Genomic DNA, 17,802 nt, shown 5'->3' on the forward strand with positions numbered 1-17,802 from the left:
TTCTGTTCAGGAAAGAGAACTGAAGGGAGGGGAGATTGTTTGATATTATTTTTAAAAAACTTTTAAAGAATGCAGATTGCTGGGCTGCACTCCAGACCAACTGAATGGTTCTTTGTGGGCATGGGGTATGTGAACCTGATTTTAAAAGCACAGGAAAGCTGGGAAAGCATCACCCAGAGGATGTTAGTTTTCTCAGTCTGATGAAGGACTAAAACCTCATCACCATTTCTGTATCCCAGAGTCTTAGGCGGCCAAATGCCAAACTCCCCTTTCCAGCTCTCCCTGGTTTGGATCCTGCCTTCCCACCAGGCCCAGCGTTAAGTCTCAGCTCTCTGGAAGCCTTCCTGGATGATGTCAGGCTTAATTCTCTTCGTTCTAATAGCACTCAGTACCTGAACCGCTCAAGGGAATGAAGATGCATTCTATCTTATCTTTCCCCCCAATTAGACTGTGAGGACTTCAGCCTCTGGCAGAAGGCCCAGTGCATACATAATAGTTTAACACTTAAGTGGTTGATATGCTAAAGACAATGACATTGGAAAGTCAGCGTTAAACACACACACACACACACACACACACACACACACACACACTCACACGTACAATGTAGTACAAAAAGTATTTCACTTGCAATGGGAGGACCTGGGTTCAAAACCAGCTTTATCCTTTACTGGCTGTTGTAAGTCATTATGAGGACACCAGTATGACATGATACACAAGAAAGCGCTTTATATTTTGTCAACAGCCAATGGCAGCAAGCAACCATTATTTCTCTGATCTTGGGAGGTGGTTCACATTATTTATCTCTCTTTAGAGCCAAGAAAGGAAAAACTGAAATAGGCATCACTATCATAAAGACACACAGAGAAAGCCTTAGAGACAATTCCCAAGGTCTGTAGTCACAAGTTCTGCTGGAACCTCACAGGCTCAAGCCTCTGTGCTTCCACCAGGTCAGGGAAGAGGGGGCAGGGAAACGCTCAGTAACTAGACCATGCCTGGCACACCTCGTAGGTCTGCAAATGTTGAGTGATGAAAAGCTTGCACACACTACCTGGGACAAGAGAGCATTCTCACAGGGCCCCCTTCCCATCTGCAAACGGAGAGCAAAGCAGAGTTTTATAGGAGCAAGGTGAGTTAGCCAGAGGCCCCCAAGTGGGTGTGAACTGAAGAACAGCAACAGTCTCGGCTTCTGGAAGTACTGTCAAAGCTGGTCATTAAAATCATCCTCAAACTGCTCTTCCAGTAAATGAAAAAGCAGAGCACAATATCCAGCTGCCTCAGATTAAAGCAGAGGAGTGGGGGGAAATCAGAAACAGAGTCAGGATTTCCAATTACTGCTAGCATGAGTGTGTTCAGAAGGGAGGAAATTAATGGAATCATCAAAAGGCTGGTGATTTCACTTAAAATGAATTAAATCAGCCTCAATCTTCCCCTGTTTCCAGGGAGACCTCAGGCTAGTCATTGCTTGAGCTGCCTGAAAGCCACCCAGGCGGCAGCAGAGCAGCTAAGTGACAGTCAGCCAAGGCTGGGAAATCTCTGGTGTGCCCCTTCAGACGGAGGCTGGGGAGACGAGCCAGATGACGGTTCTGAGGCAGGCAGGCCAGGAGTCCTCCAGCTTGCCAATACCGGGGGCAGGGAATAAAGACTGCAAACGGGGTCCAATTCAACCTGAAGAGCAGCAACCTCCCCTAGGATGGTGAAAACATTCTGTAGCTCACGGAATGAGTTACTCTTCTGCTTAAAGTGGGCAGAAGACAGAAGGGAACAGTAGAAAGACTGGGGAGCTTGGATGTGCTCCTCACAGAGATGGCTAGGGTAGGACCCCTGGGAACTCCGCAGGCACACCCCAGCCCCTCCACGCATGGTGCACAAACACTGGCGGCCAGCTGTGCCAGAACACAGAGTGAGTAAAACGAGCAGAAAGGGAGGAGAGAGAAGGGGCAAAGGAGGGCACTTAACATAAGGTTTAAATCAAAGGAGAAGAGGCGCTTGGCTACATCCCTCTATTCCATGCACCAGCTAATACTTCCACAGGCCTCCCATGAGCGCTGTGCCGGGCAGTGGGGAAGGGAGGCCGACCTCTCTGAGCACCTGGAAATGAGAACTCAGACATCCTGGGAGACACTGCTGGCAAAGAGTGTGACGATCTGGGGTATAGGGGCTGGCACCTGACAATGATGCTAAGTTACCCCTCTGTGGACAGTTTTATGGAACAGCGTAACTGCAGAGGCCACAGACTCTAAAAAGTAGTTACTCCAATTTCCGAACTTCTCTGGTTTCACTTTCAGACAGTCAGTCCCTTGATGGGATTCTGGTTCAGTATGAACAGAAGTTTTCACACACATTAAAGAATAAAAAAACAACAAGCAAGTAGAAGTTTCTCGCCCTGCTGAAGAAGCCGTGAGAGGAGGCACTAAAGAATGCCATGTAGGATTTCCCTGGTGGTACAGTGGGTAGGAATCTGCCTGCCAAAGCAGGGAACGCAGGCTCGATCTCTGGGCTGGGAAGACCCACAGGCAGCAGAGCAGCTAAATCCACGCGCTGCAGCTAAATCCATGAGCTCCAACTACTGAAGCCCACGTGCCTAGAGCCTGTACTCTGCAACGAGAAGTCACCGCAACAAGAAGCCCACGCACCACAACTAGAGAGTGGCCCCAGCTCAGTGCAGATAGAGAAAGCCCACATGTAAGCAACGAAGACCCAGCGCAACCAAAAAAAGGAAGAAGAATGCTGGGTACACAAGCTTGAAGGACCCTGGAGAGCGCTCACCCCTGAGCAATGTGTTCATTCAGTTCAGTAGCTCAGTCGTGTCCGACTCTTTGCGACCCCGTGGACTGCAACACACCAGGCCTCCCTGTCTGTCACCAACTCCCGGAGTTTACCCAAACCTATGTCCATTGAGTTGGTGATGCCATTCAACCATCTCATCCTCTGTCGTCCCCTTCTCCTCCTGCCTTCAATCTTTACCAGCATCAGGGTCTTTTCCAATGAGTCAGCTCTTCGCATCAGGTGGCCGAAATATCGGAGTTTCAGCTTCAACATCAGTCCTTCCAATGAACACCCAGGACTGATCTCCTTTAGGATGGACTGGTTGGATCTCCTTGCAGTCCAAGGGACTCACAAGAGACTTCTCCAACACCACAGTTCAAAAGCATCAATTCTTTGGTGCTCAGCTTTCTTTATTGTCCAACTCTCACATTCATACATGACTACAGGAAAAACCATAGCCTTGACTAGACGGACCTTTGTTGGCAAAGTAATGTCTCTGCTTTTTAATATGCTGCCTAGGTAGGTCATAACTTTCCATCCAAGGAGTAAGCACCTTTTTATTTCATGGCTGCAGTCACCATCTGCAGTGATTTTGGAGCCCCCCAAAATAAAGTCAGCCACTGCTTCCCCATCTATTTGCCATGAAGAAGCAGCCTTCAGTTTCTGCTCGTGAGAGGTGGTACAGGGGCTGATGTCTGGGACTCCAGCTCGGCACCCTGTTCTCCGTACCATGGAACTCAAGCTGTGGAAAGACTTAAAACACAGACTTTCGGAGCTCATCACTGCCTAAGAGGGCAGAATAGGAAGTGGAGGGAGGAGATGCCCAAAGTGAGGCCGCTGGGCTCCCCAGGCCTGGCCCCTCCCTTTCTCAGATAGCTGGCAAGGACCAGAACTGGGCTGGTGAAGGTAAGAGACCAGCCAGCACCTTCCTTAATCATTTAACTTCTTCTCAGTTTTCAAGTTAGGCTGGTCCACCTGCAGCATCCTATTTCTGACCTTCCTCTATCCCAGCAGTTCGTGACCTCTCCAACCCTCTGTTCACATCTTATCAAATTTGCTCTGGAAAGGTCAAGTGGGCTTTTTCAGCCCAAGTGCAAACCGATGGTTCTCAAAGTACGGTCCCCAGACCCTCAGCAGCAGCCCGTAAGAACTTAATAGAAACAGAGACTCTCAGGCCTCACCCCAGACCTGGCAAATCAGAAACTCTGGAGGTGAGGCCGAGCAATCCAGGCCCCCAAAGGATTCGAACACACACTCAAATTTGAGACCCAATGGTGCATATAATCTACAAGGGTCAGCCTGCTGCTTCCCTCTCAAGTCGGTGACTCTTAGCTGAACGACCTGAACTTTGAGCTAGAAGCCCACGGAGCTGCCGCTGGAGGAAGGAGGAGCTTTCCACCTCAGCCCCTCTTCCCTCACTTCTAGGTTCAAGACCTTGTGCAAGAAAGTACACTAACTGCCCTTGAAGCTGTGACCAGAGGCTGGAAAGCAAGAGCCTGGGAAGAAACATCTGGATGGTCCTGGAGGGCCTTACCTAACAGTGAGAACAGAACAAAACCTCCCTTCGCCAGCTCTACGCTGCTGAGACCAGACGTCAGAAGGGACAACGGTGGGTCAAACAGCCCAGGCCTCTTCCTGACTAGAGAGCTGTCATGACTCTGATCTGCCCAGATGCCATCTTGCCCAGTGGAGGCTACAATATTTGTTCTGCAGGAAAACTGCCCTGGGCCAGACACTCAGGGAGGTACCTCATCCTACCTCCCTGGGGCCTTGCCATGGCAACAGGCACCAGCGGTGGGTGCCCTGACACATCCTGGGACACGTCGGGGTGGCAAGTGGGTTTCCACAGGGATGTGCTGGGGGGGGCGGGGATGCTGGCACTATGGTGCAGAATCTGGCACCTCAGGTACCACCAACCACAGCCTAAACAGAACTCTGTGTCCAGGGTTAGCCTTCTGCTTCCCTAGCTGACACCAGGCCCTCACTCCCAACAGGACTCTGGGGCTTTCCAAGAACATGGGCCTTTCCAAGAGGAAGGTTTCTAGGCTTCTCAAAATCCTGACTACAGCCACCCTGTCAGACATGACCATGTCAGTGGAAATTTAAAAAATATTTTTTTGAAAGGATCCCTCCATTTCTTATCTCACACTCTTTATTCCCAGGAGTGAGGCAGTCTCACACTTGGAGATCCAAGCTTTAGACTCCACAGATTTGGGCCTTAGACTCAAGATTTGGGGCTCTGTTAGAAACTTTAGTTTGATCTATACAAAGTGGGCTATTTAAAAGTCAGCCTTCTGCCCAGGGACAGATGAAGGATTAACCAGTTAGTGTTAACCAAGTGCTTCGAGCAATTCAGAGAAGAGATGCTCTCTAAAGTAAAAAAAAAAAAAAAAAGCATTACAACAATCCTTTCCACTGGAATAATTTTTATGGTTTACCCAGTTACATGTACTAACTCACCTAATCCTATCATTCACAATCTTAATTATTCCTGCAGGGCCAGGGTTTGCTGCTAGCAGTAACAGAATTTCTGAACAAGAGGGGCCGCAAAGCCTCTCAAGAGCCTGACAAAGAGGTGCTGAAAGCAACAGCGTAGAAAACGGGGTTCCTCTGCTAAAGGTCTCTTGTAAGAAATTTGAGACACTGGGACGTTCCTGGTAATCCAGGGATTAAGACTCTGCTCCTCCAGTGCAGAGGGCAGGGGTTCAATCCCTGGTCAAGGAACTAAAGATCCTGCATGCCGTGTGGCCAAACCGGAAACACATCTCTGCTAGAAGGCACAACGGTTCTCTGTACCTGCACACATCAAGTCACGGGAGAGTCCTCAGCCCAACAGCTCCAGGCACTGGCCCAACCCCAGCTGACCGGTTCTGGATACACTTGCATGCCCATGGCCAGCTGCTCCTCCCCTCTTCTCCCTTCCCTTCTTGAGCATGAGGAAGCTTCCCCATGGAATTCCTGATGTGGGACCCCATGCAGTGTGTCAGACTGGCTGAAATAAGTCATTCTTGTCAGGCACGCCTCCCATGGGCTGGCTGGGTGGATGCAGAGGATGAGGGGCCGGCCTGGAGAGGTGGCCTCACTCAGCCAGTCCCTTCCAGACCCCACAGGCAAAGAGTTCATTCTCCTCCCTATCTTCTCCAGGGACTTGTACCAAAAGCAACACCCTCTTCCAGTCCTCCTTATTTCCTTGTTTAGACTCATTCAACCCTTAATCCATTAACTAACTGGTGTTTGTTTTTTTCCCTAACCTTTTGACCTTTAACACCAAGCTTATTCCTCCTCCCTCTCCCTCCTCCACTGCTCTGACAACTCAGCTAGGAAGAGCACCCAGCTGCCTCCACCAGCGGCATCTTACCCCTCTGGGTGCTTCCCCCAAACTGTGCTGTTGGTGATGTTCAGCCCAATCTCTGAACTCTTAGGCTAAGGCTACGCTTCTTTTCTTTTTTGAAACTCTGGCTTCCAAACATACTCCACCAAAATAGAAGAGACCATTCACTCAACCAGCAGGGTAAGCAGCCAACTAGTTTAGAGGACAGAGTATACTGGACTTCCAAAGTTTCAACAGAAGTGATGCTGCAAGTTCCAAAGGAAGGAAGAGCCCAGGTGAACCCAGCAGACACGAAACTCACTCTCTCTCTCCCTCTAGACTGGCCTCAACAGGCTGGCTGAGGTATCACATAACAACAGTGATGACGGTCACACCACAACCCCACATGGTATGTACGTCATCTCACATGTAGGAAGACTGAGGGATGCTGAGAAACTTCTTGAAAATCATACAACACGTGAGTGGCAGAATTGGGATTCCAAGCAGCCCACCCGGCCCAAGAGACTGCATTCTTAACCTGACTCTGCCATTCTATCTCCTCTGCTTGTCTCAGGTCTTGGGGTAGACTCCTCTCCCTCAGAGAGGCCTTTCACAACCATCTGCACCTGAGTCCAGAGCGCTGCCTGTGAGTATTCCAGGGCAGCAATAGCGACCACGGGGAGTATCTCACAGAACAGGAGCCAGCACTGTCGCAACCCCTGGCAGGAGCTCAACAAGAAACAGTGGACATATCAGAGACTAAACCGCCCCGTCTGCATTCCTCCTGGTATAGAGTGCTGTTCCTGGCTGCAGCCACCCACCTCTCATGGGCTGACCGTGTGGACCGACTACATGTGACAGCTTCCAACAAGAGCCAGTCCAGTACCCAGTTCCTGAAAGTCCTCCATGGCATTACCTATCTTCAGCTGCCCCACCCCACCCCTGGCCAGCCTTATATCATCAACACACACTTGCTAAACGAGTTGATGTCGCTTATGAAAACACGAAATCCAATCTGTTCCACGGCAAACCTGGGTGTTAGGGTCTGAAACAAGTCCACAGGGTTTGTGTATCATGATCTTAGGACAAAGGGTTCCGGTTCCCCAAAGCAGGAATTCCCAGAAGCCTTAATGAGCTGTCCAGTCCCTTCAATAATCAAAGACAGTCAAGACTCTTGGAATCAGAATCCTGTTCATAGGAAAAACTCTCTGACATCCTCCCAAGAGAAAGGGCTGAGACCAAGAGCTCCTGCTTACTCCACTCAGCAAATAACACACGTAGCCTAACTCTCCTTCCCTCAGACCTTATTCATTCTAGTGGTAAGGGGATGGGTGCTGTCTCAGAGGAGGTGACTTTGAACTGAATCTTAAAGGATGAAGTGAAGGGAGAAGGGGAGGGAGGGGAGACAGCGGACTTCTAGCTACAGGAAATCTAGTCACTGAAAGAACAGTGTAAAGACAGGCTTGAAGGTTCTAGTGCTCAAGGAAAGGGGAATAAGGAGTGCCCTCAACCTTGACTTTAGGGACAGAGGTAGAGGGACCTGTGGGCAGGGAAGGGAAGCCAAACCCGTCAAGCAGCCGTCTCCCTCTCCAGCGTCAGAATAAGTTTAGAGCCAGCATGGTTCGCACATGCATTATTCCACACGACTTCACTCCCTACATGTAATGAAAGCCTACCCCTCCTCCCTCCTCATCACCCAAGGGAACCCTCACTGGGTTCAAAGACTCTCGCTCAAGCTGAAATTTAACACACTGGGTGATGAACCTGTCTGGGCGACCTACCCAGCCCCACTCCCTTCCCCTCAGAAGAGCGCCCCGACCACATTCACCCTCTAAAGCATGAAGATACTTCCACATCCTTCTCCACTCCCAAGAAGGATGGGCACAGGGTCTTATGGGGAACCACTGATTAGGCTGCTGCTGCTCACAGGGCCAGGGACTCGTCCTGCCTGTCCTCATACACAGGATGGACCATGACCCTGCACAGTCCTACCGGGGGTGACCCCTCCCACCACCACCTCCCCGGGACCGACCCCTGGCCTGGTTATAACAAAGTACAAAGGACACTGTCTCTGCCTTCAAGGAGCTTATGTGCAAACTTTTATAAAGCCAAGAAGAACATGAACTAAGATCAAGTTCCACTGCATGATGGGCACAAATCAGAGGGTCACACAGTCCACTGATGTCAGCTTCACAGGCTATTAGTCAGCAATCTGGAGCAAGCGTGCATCGTCATCAGGAGCCTGAGTATGGCTGCACTGAGTCCTCTGCAATCTGGCCTCCAAAGTAATGAGACCAACTGGGAAGCAGAAACATCCAAGGCTCCGCTCCTGCTGGCCCCGCACCTTGAAGTGCCGAGATCGGTGCTTGGCAGATATTGACAGGCGGCTCCCCACGCCCCGTTTGTCCCTGTCTGGTGCGTGACAATCCCAACAACATTCTCTTGAGCCGCCCACTGCCAGAGTCAACAAGGCCGAGCTGTCAGAACTCAAGCCAGTGATAATAAATACGCAGGTCCCGCCTTCTCCCAGGGAGACCTGTATCCACTGCATGTGAAGAACTGATAGTCAGGACATTTGTATTATATAAAGTGTCACTCGCTGGCTACTCAGAGTAACAAAGGCCAGAGCAGAATTATTTTATAATCCTGCAGGAGTTCTTGGCGATAACTTCCTGAAACACATCTCCCCTCCTTGGTTTAGACAGCTAAAATACTTTTTGTGAATTTGAAAAGAAAAAACGCTGTGCAAAGAATAAACCTTGAAGAGAATCTGTTTATCTTCTCTGCACTACTTCCCAGAATTCTAAATGATTAAACAGTTGTACTTTTAAAAGATTTGGCTACTGGCAAAGCTAACAAGTTATGGCAGTTAACACAGGGGGAAAACCTTGTCTCTAGGGAAACAAGTGAACCTGGGTAGGAAAAAGGCTCTTACAGAAAGAAATGCTGTCAAACACGGCTAAGGAGAGGAGGAGGAGGCAAAAGCACTACCAAAATGGAGAGATGAGGAAAGAGTTCTTATTTTTTAATTCTATCTTGTGTTCTCCTAGATGTGATTAGAAATTCTGTAGAATGTAACCCTTCATTCTCATCACTGGGCAGATGAAATACCTCTTTAAAGAGCAGACCCTTGGGGGACCTTCCTGGTGGTCCAGTGGCTGAGAATCCACCTTGCAATGCAAGGGACGCGGGTTCGATCCCTGGTCCGAAACTAAGATTCCCACATGCTGTGGGGCAACTACAGCCCGTAAGCCTCAATGACTGAACCCACGCACCACACCTAAACAGCCCACGCACTCTACAGAGCCTGTGCTCTGCAACGAGAAGCCGGTGCGCCACAACTAGAGAAAGCCCACGTACCACAATGATGACCCAGCACAATCCAAAAAAAAAAAAAGAACAGACCTCTGCATTATCAATTTTGTTAAGGTTTCAAAAAACCTCTGGACATTCCTAACAACCAGCAGCTTTGAGGGAATCCCAGCTCTGAGATGCCAACAAGAAGCCTCACTGAAGGGAAGGACTGACTGTGAGATGACCTGGCTGACCCTCAGCCCCAGCACTGCAAAGGGCCACTGCTGCTCTTTTCTGCATGTGTGAGATGCCAACATGTGGCATTTGAGAATCAGGGGCATGCGGACTGGGAAGAACTCATCCGTATGTGTCTAAATATACTCAAGATGCACTGAATTGAATCCGAAAGAATCCAAGATACACGGAAGAAACAAGGAGCACCTTCCAACGGAGCTAATCAGCTGTGGTGTCAGAAGTACAGACTGCTATCAACTGGGGCTAGAGTCTGGTCCTCACACCTGGCAATTACTTCTCTGTACGCCAATGTCCTTAAGTGCTTCGTATGTACTATCTTATTTAATCCTCACAACAGTCGTATGAAGTAAGATCATCTACTGTCTTCCCTATTCTAGCGAAACACCGACAATGAGGTCAGCAAGATTATCCAAGGTAATACAGGCAGTGAGGCACTGAGGCAGTATTCATCCTTTTCATGGAGAGTTCGAACTGAAGGTTGGCTTAAGGTGAGGTGGGTAAACAGGTCAGGGAGATCCAGCAGCAGGCATCCCTCTCAGTCACACCGCACCATGGAAGAACTGTCTCGAAACACTGCCGTTCCTCTAGGCCCCAAAGCTGCACACAGGCAGCCACGGTCACTCCTGATCTGGCCACAGTCCAGGCAGCTGGCTACACCAGTATCAGCCACCTGGGATGGGAGGACTGCTTACGCCGTTGTAGGCTCATGCTGCTGGGGTGACGAGGGAGAAAGGAATCTCCCAGTCGGTGAGAGGTGGTGAAAGAATTCATCTACAAACCTACCTAGAACAATTAAAGACTCTGAGCAGTCACCTAGGTTTTTTTTTTTTTTTTAAAGCACCCTGTGACCCTCTTTTACAGAAAGAGGTGGGTAAGGATAACCTGTAGGCTTGTAATTAAGGACCAGGGTAGCGGGGCACCTTTGTTTGGTAGGTGGAATTTGTGTTTAATGAGGCTTTAACCCAGAGGAGAACCACTGAGGTGCTCAGCCTGGTAGACTTCTGGCTTCTTTTGTTCGAAAGTTACAGTGCAAAGCTCATACCATGTGCTGGCGGTGTTCTAATCATGGCACAACATTCAGCAAGCAGAGGGCAATTTCTCAATGTCTTTTCATGACGCCAGGGTTCAGCCGGCTCTATAATGACCCATCCAGCCTCCTACCACAATCCCCAAGTCTTTTTATAGTCACAGGTAATTACACCATGGAGAGATTACATCACGTCCTCAGCATGGTCGGCAGCTGACAGGAAGATGCTCTGCGGATGTTTTGGGAACTTCATTTAGCAAACAATTTGCTGTGGTCCCTACTGTTCCTTTCCAAAAATAGAACTGCCCTGGCGAACCCTGTGCCTGAACTGGGACCCAAACAACCAAGGGTCATTGCAGAGAAGAACAGAAACAACCACAGAGGTAGACCGGGTAACCCAGAGATGACTCCTGCTTCTTTCATCCAGGAAAGAGAACAGACGGTGTCTCTCTTCCTCTGTCAAAATTATCCTCTGAAGGATGCTGATCTGAGTGTTCCAACAGAGAGCAGTACAAGAAACAGGTCTCAGAGAAGCCAGCCACTCAGCAAAGGTAGTGTGGTTCTCAGCAAGAGCATGGGCAAGAGTCAGATAGACTGGGTACAAATCCCAGCCAGCTTCCCCACCTACAACTGTCTGCCTCTGTGCAAGCTACCTGAACTCCCTCGGCCTCGGTTTCTCATCTGTAAAATCGTTACAGGGCCACAGAGATCACGGGCATTCTGAGAACTTTTATGTGGTAACACAGAGCCTGACACACAAATGATGCTCCATACACATCACTTCCCCACCTGTCCTCTCTTCCCAGCTCAGTGTGTGTTACCTCGGACTCCAAGTCCCTTCAGATACGGTGAGGTGAGCCAGGGCCACCTGCTGACATCTCTCTGCCAGAGTGATGCTAAGGGCCAAAGCCACACCATCCCCCCGAGAGCCGAGCTCTCCGCATTTTCCATCTTCAGCGAACACTAAGCACTCAGCTTTCTCACTCTGCCTTCCTTGCTTTAGGTGCTTTTTTGAACACAGCCACTAAGTGTCATGGTAACATCTTAAAGGGGAAAAAAAACAAAAACAAATAAAATACTGAGTTTTTTCAATAAAATTGCTCAGAACAGGGAGAAAATGGAAATTAAAGGCTTTTTATATGAGTCAGCAAGGCAGCTGGCTTGGGCCATCCAACTATGCAAACATGGAAGGCGAAAGGGATTCCAGACGTAATCAATCCTTCCTTAACTGGTCAGGTTTGACACTTCCTACCAACCCCTTATCCTCAACCCAAGAAATGACTCTACATCTCCAGTTTTGTTTTGCTTTTTAAATATTTATTTACTTTATCTGGCTGCTCCAGGTCTTAGTTGTGGCATGAGGAATCTTTAGTTGTGACATGTGGGATCTAGTTCCCTGACTAGGGGTCGAACCCAAGCCCCCTGCACTGGAAGCATGACCATTAGACCCCCTGGGAAGTCTCTCCAGGTTTGTTTTTTAAAGACAGAAGAGGACGTCATCCACATGAAGTCTCCCGCCCAGAGTGACTCAACAGGAGGTCACATACCAAATCTGCTGTTGTTATTATTTAAAATTACACAGAGCACTTTACATGTCAAGCGCCTTCCAATCATTTTTATTAGTCTACACAACACCCACCTAACATCCTCAAGTGTTGTATTTCTGTTTTATAGGTGACACCAAGAGGTCAAGTGATTTACCTGAGGTCATACATACCGCAAGTTTCTTAAAGTCACAAGCAAAGAGACCTGGGAGAGACTGCTACACAGCAGGGATCCTAATTCCTCTCTAGCCCAAGAAAGGCAAGTTGGGTAACATGAGCACAGGCCTTATTTTTAGACTTGGTCTTCCCCTGCAGACTGTGCCCAGGTGTGAAGAGTAAGATATGCTTCCTTTAGCCACTCCGAAAAAGGGAACTTTCAGTAACTCTCTCCGTCTCTGCTAAACATATGACCAAGGGGCAAACTGAACCCAATCCTCTGTAACCCTGTCTCCATTATAACTCCAAATCAAGGGCTGCAGATAAGAGAAACCAGGACAGAAAACTGAACTAGGGACATGACATATATCACTTTACCCAGAACTTTACCCCAGAACTCTCAAGTGCCTCTTCATGATGCTTTTCTTTTAAACCTGAGCAATTACGACCAATACTAGGCATGCACGTGGTATTTACAACCACAGACTACACAGACAAATCACCTCCAGAGGATGCCTGCTGACCTCTGTCCAGTGAGATTCTTGCAGTCATGTTTGTGCCAGGACACATGAACATATCTATTAAAGCTCCCTGGGTACCAAGCATCTCATTTATAATGCCTCTGGAATGGCTGTTTAAGAGCAGCTATAGGAAAAGGTAAGCAATGCAGGAAGAGGAGACCTCTTCTGACCTGATTGCCTTTCCTCAACTTCAGATTATCTGAGAGTCTTGGTTTCTTGGCAAGCTTGCCTAGCATGCCACTCATGGCAAGCTCAGCCATACAGGTGTGCTCTAGGTTTCAGGCCAAGCTGTGGGCACCTCTTTCCACCAGAAGTCACTCCAGAGAGGAAAAAATATCGCAACTTGGTGCACTAGAATGAAGCAATGGTGAAACCCCTTCCCCTGTCTGTACCCTGCTCAGCGCCAGTACATAGGTTTTATGGGGAATAAAAAGACTGGGCAGAGGGGGTGGGATGGCAGGGGAGGAAGGATTCTTTGAAAATGGGGGGAAGGAAAGAAAACAACAGAGCCAATTTTCCCATTCCGGTCTGAGCCCACACTACAGACTTATGTTTTTCCATACTGGAGAAGAATAATCCCTTTATCCAGCCAGTCTGGGAACATCAGTCCCTGATAATTGATTTCAGACCCTGAATGGAAAGCTGGGAAGGTGTGGGTAGCTGGAAAATGGGGTGTGGAATGGGAGGGTTGGGGGAAGCCCATAAAAGAAAGTAGGGGGTACCAGCGATGGCCCGATGAAGCTAAAGAGGCCGAAGGCAGAAGCTCTGCCCTCGCACGGCCATGTAACATGCTGGGACACCTCCCCAGAGGAGCTGGGGAAGAGGACAGCGTGCTGGTGCACCAGACACTGTGCAAGGCTCTGGTCCCAGGGCTGCCATGAGCACGACCCTGGGCCAGCGCACAGCCTCTGAGGTCCGTCCTAGCTCTGCCCAGTCCCTTCTTTCTTCTTACTCTGACAGCCACTCCATTCATACACATTCTTAGTGAGCATCACTTGTTCTGGGCTGGGGGTAAGGTGGCAAACCTCCTCCATAAAGGACCAAATATCTTAAAGTGTAAATATTTTAGGCTTTGGGGACTACATGGTCTATGTTACAATTACCCAACTCTGTCATTATAGCACAGGTGAGAGACCTGAGGCTTACAGAAGCAGAGACTCGCTCTGGGTCACAGAACTAGTGAGCAGCAGGACTGGGCCCTGAACACAGGCAGAGGATTCCAAAGCGCGCATCCTTACCTGAACATCACACTCTGAATCCTACACCTCAGTCCCACACGTGACTATGGCTAGGGGAGGGGGATGGTCAAGTCACCCCTGGCAGGCTCCTATACCCCCCACTTCCAGCTGGCTCCCTAGGTCCCCTGGAGCCCCCCTGCCCCCCAGGACTAGCTCCCGGCTGTATCGCAGCACCAGCACCAAAGCCGCCACCCTTTCCTCTCCCATTAACTGCTCCAGAAGCAAAGGATCCCCTCTCCCAGCCTTTGGGAAAACAATGGTATTGAGTCTTTTCCTTCGCACACACAGGCAGCAGGATGGCGCTTACCTGAGGCAAGTCCGTCTCCAAGGAGGGTGCTAAGAATCACCAGGGGAAGGAATACTCCATGTCCCGTGGAGGCCACGGCAAACGCTGAGGTGCTCTTTGGTGCTATCCTGCCATGGCACATCTTTTATCCGTCCAAGTTATTTTTAAAAGGAAAAATGTAAAAGCAAGAAGGAAGAACTCTGAAGTCAGCTTCGGGTAGATTCACCTATTAAAAAAAAAAAAAAAAACAACAAGGACATAAGTGAAAGCTTTAGCCATACGTTAGTTACAATAGGCCTTCCTTTATGATAAGGAAGCCATGGTCACATACAAAAAGTTGAAAGAATTCTAGCAACTGAATCCCTACCGCCAGGAGAAGAGACAAGCATGTAAGTGGCTTTTCAACTCTTGCCTGGGGAAATGCCAAGGCCCACAGTAAGCTGCCACAGGCGTGGTCACCACCTGGGAGCCAGATCCTTGTGACAGGACAAGGAGACCAGTGCTGGCTCACCTGGGGATCCGTCAAGCTAGGCAAAGCTTTCAAAAACTGCTCTGCTGCCTGCCTGCCCTGGGGGCTCCGGCAGAGAGGAGGAAAGAGATGGTTGTTCACGTGGAGAGTGTTGCACCAGAGTTTGCCTCTGCCTTTGCCACTGAACTCAGAGAAGATTCAACTATCCAGAAAACAAACAAACAAACAGAGAACAGTGTCTAAGAGGGAGAAATGCACCGCCTAGAGAAGGAATGCCACAGCCAGCGCCAAGAGCCCCTGGCTCGGCCTGCTCAACCACCAGAGGCTGGAGAAGCCCCTGGGGACCTGGCTCCTGCCAGGGAATCTCAAAAATGGACTAATTAATCAAGGCTCACCCAACACACCTGCGACCCCAGAGGCCACATCTGTTGGCTTTATGTGACAATGACTGAAGGGAGAACAAGTCATAACTGTTGACTAGCCCGACCATCCACTCTGGCTCAAAGACTTAAGAAGAATAGGAACCAGTATCTTTGAAAGAGAAAAAAAAAATCAGGGATCAAGACTTCTAAGGGTTTTTTCCCACTTGCTTTAAGGAAAGCAGAAGGGTTGATCATCCATTTTGATATAGATCTATTATATTTTACTTAACTCATTTGATATCATTTATCCTAGTTTATAAAAGATATTCCAAATATAAGGTTACACTTCCTTCTTAAATGCCATACACCCCTCTTTCTCCAGTAAGGCTTTATGTAAACAGATAAGCGAGCCTGCCATCTACAATCCTAATAAAGGATGTCCCTGAGGGATATCACCCAGACCTGACTTTAATCCATGTATGAAGCCTTTGGCTCAGGCCTACACAGCCCTTCTAAAGAGAGGTACTGCAGACAGCAATATGAACTGTCTTAGTCTAAAGGAAAAGCAGCTATGAGGGTCTTCAATGAGCATGACCAAGGGGCTCAAGAAGAGAGGTAGCCACTGGGTCTTCATTCACCACCCTCAAATGGTTGGGACTGTAGAGTCCTCTGTCCCCAGCTTTTACCCAGACTCCAACTTGGGCCTTCACAGCTGTAGAACAGGGATGGTTCAAGGAGAGGTCTAGGGATGGAGTCTGCTAGTGACCCAAAAGGGTACACAAAACCACCTGTGTGTAAATGTGTAAAAACAGTTATGTAGCTAAGAATGGTAGAGTCAGAATGCCAGAATTCAAATCTCTTTCCTCTGCTATGACTTGTGGCCAATTTACTCTCTGAGCCTCAGTTTTCTCATCTGTAAAATGGAGACAGTAACCATACCAACATCTTCATAAGGTTGACATAAGGATTAGGATCAGACAAAGTGCTCAAAACAGTGCCTGGCACTTTGCAAGTCCTCAGTAAACAATGGCACCTGTTGCTGTCATAATTATTAATAAGATCTGAGCATCAGAGGAGACCTTAGAGGTCATCAGGCTTCATCTCCTCTTCTGAAAGAAGTCAAAACTAAGGTTCAGAGAGTTAAAGGTTATGCCCAGGCCACCAGCCAGTTAGCAATGGATCCCTGGTGCTGCCACTGTACAGGCAGCCAGAGCGGGTAACCTGGGCAGGCACTCACCACCCCGCGAGGCAAGAACCAGTGGATCATGGAGAATGACACCTACTCGTGCCCATGACAGCACGTGCACAAGTGCTTCTGCAGAGAATGGACGAGGCCAGATCAGGGTGGTGCTCATTGTTCCGTGCAGGAGTGGAGGGAATCAGGAAAGACAACCCAGAAGAGGGGATGCTAGACAGACTACTAAATGATGTGTCCAGTGGAGAAGAAACACATCAAGTACAAGCAGCTGGGAGCAATGGAACCCTACACTCCCGGAAGATGCTGGAGGCAGGGACTATGCTAAATTTAAAATCGATCCTGAAGACCAGAACTTCCCTGGTGGTCCAGTGGCTATGACTCTATGCTCCCATGCAGGGGTCTGGGTCCACCCCTGGTTAGGAACTAGATCCCCCACACCACAACTAAGACCCGGTGCAGTCAAATAAATAAAAATAGATTAAAAAATAAAAATTAAAAAAAAATTAAAAATAAAAATGTTTATTCAAAAAATTGAATAAACATTCAATTTATCATTGAAGACCATGTGGAGCTTATAAGGATTGAACACAGGGAAGTTCTAACAGCAAATTCCTTCAGGAAGATCACTGTGGCACGGATTTTAGAGGACTGGTTACCAAGGGGAGGGTAACTTGGTATGAGGCAGGGTTACCAAGTGGTAAAGAATCTTACATTTGGCACTGTGTAATTAATGTAGGGGATTCCCCGTTGGCTCAGTGGTAAAGAACCTGCCTGCCAAGAGGGAGACCTGGGTTCGATCCCTGGGTGGAGAAGATCCCCTAGAGGAGTAAACGGCAATCTACTCCAGGACTCTTGCCTAGGAAATACCATGGACAGAGGAGCCTGGTGGGCTACAGACCACAAGGTTGCAAACAGCCAGACATGACTTAGCAACTAAACAATTAAAGTAGAGCTCTCTGGAGAACCACATAACAATATCTAGCCCCCAAATGCGCATATTCTCTGACTTATCCATTCTACTTCTATAATCTGTCCTCAGAAACCACTTGTGTGCAATGATACATATGCAGGATATTCAGTGCATTATTTATACTGGCACAAGACTGAAGGGGACTAGTTAATTAAGTTACATAACAGAATACATGCAGTGGTTTAAAAAGAACTGGGCAGTTCAGTCTGTACTAATATGGAATGACTTCCAAAGTTAGTACGTGAAGAAAACCATGTGCGTGTGTGCATGTGTTTTTAAAGGAAACACACGTGTGCACATGCACACACACACTCACATGCATGCATACACACATACATACACATACTCTTGTATGCACTGAAAGTCTCTCTCTGGAATTGATGCACAAGAAACTGGTAGCTAC

General features: G+C 48.5%; 1 protein-coding gene across 2 annotated transcripts in view; it reads right to left on the minus strand.

Moving 5' to 3' along the window:
• The window catches only part of SUSD6 (sushi domain containing 6), a 92,440-nt gene that overhangs the window by 35,065 nt on the left and 39,573 nt on the right, over window positions 1–17,802 (minus strand). For both annotated transcript variants that reach the window (XM_043919043.1, XM_043919044.1), the window contains exon 2: window positions 14,422–14,626. In XM_043919043.1, coding sequence (XP_043774978.1) covers window positions 14,422–14,542 — 121 coding nt within the window. In that variant the 5' untranslated portion in view covers window positions 14,543–14,626. The remainder of the gene's footprint in view (window positions 1–14,421; window positions 14,627–17,802) is intronic.

Source organism: Cervus elaphus, chromosome 12 (assembly GCF_910594005.1).
Source record: "Cervus elaphus chromosome 12, mCerEla1.1, whole genome shotgun sequence".
Taxonomy (NCBI): Eukaryota; Metazoa; Chordata; class Mammalia; order Artiodactyla; family Cervidae; genus Cervus; species Cervus elaphus.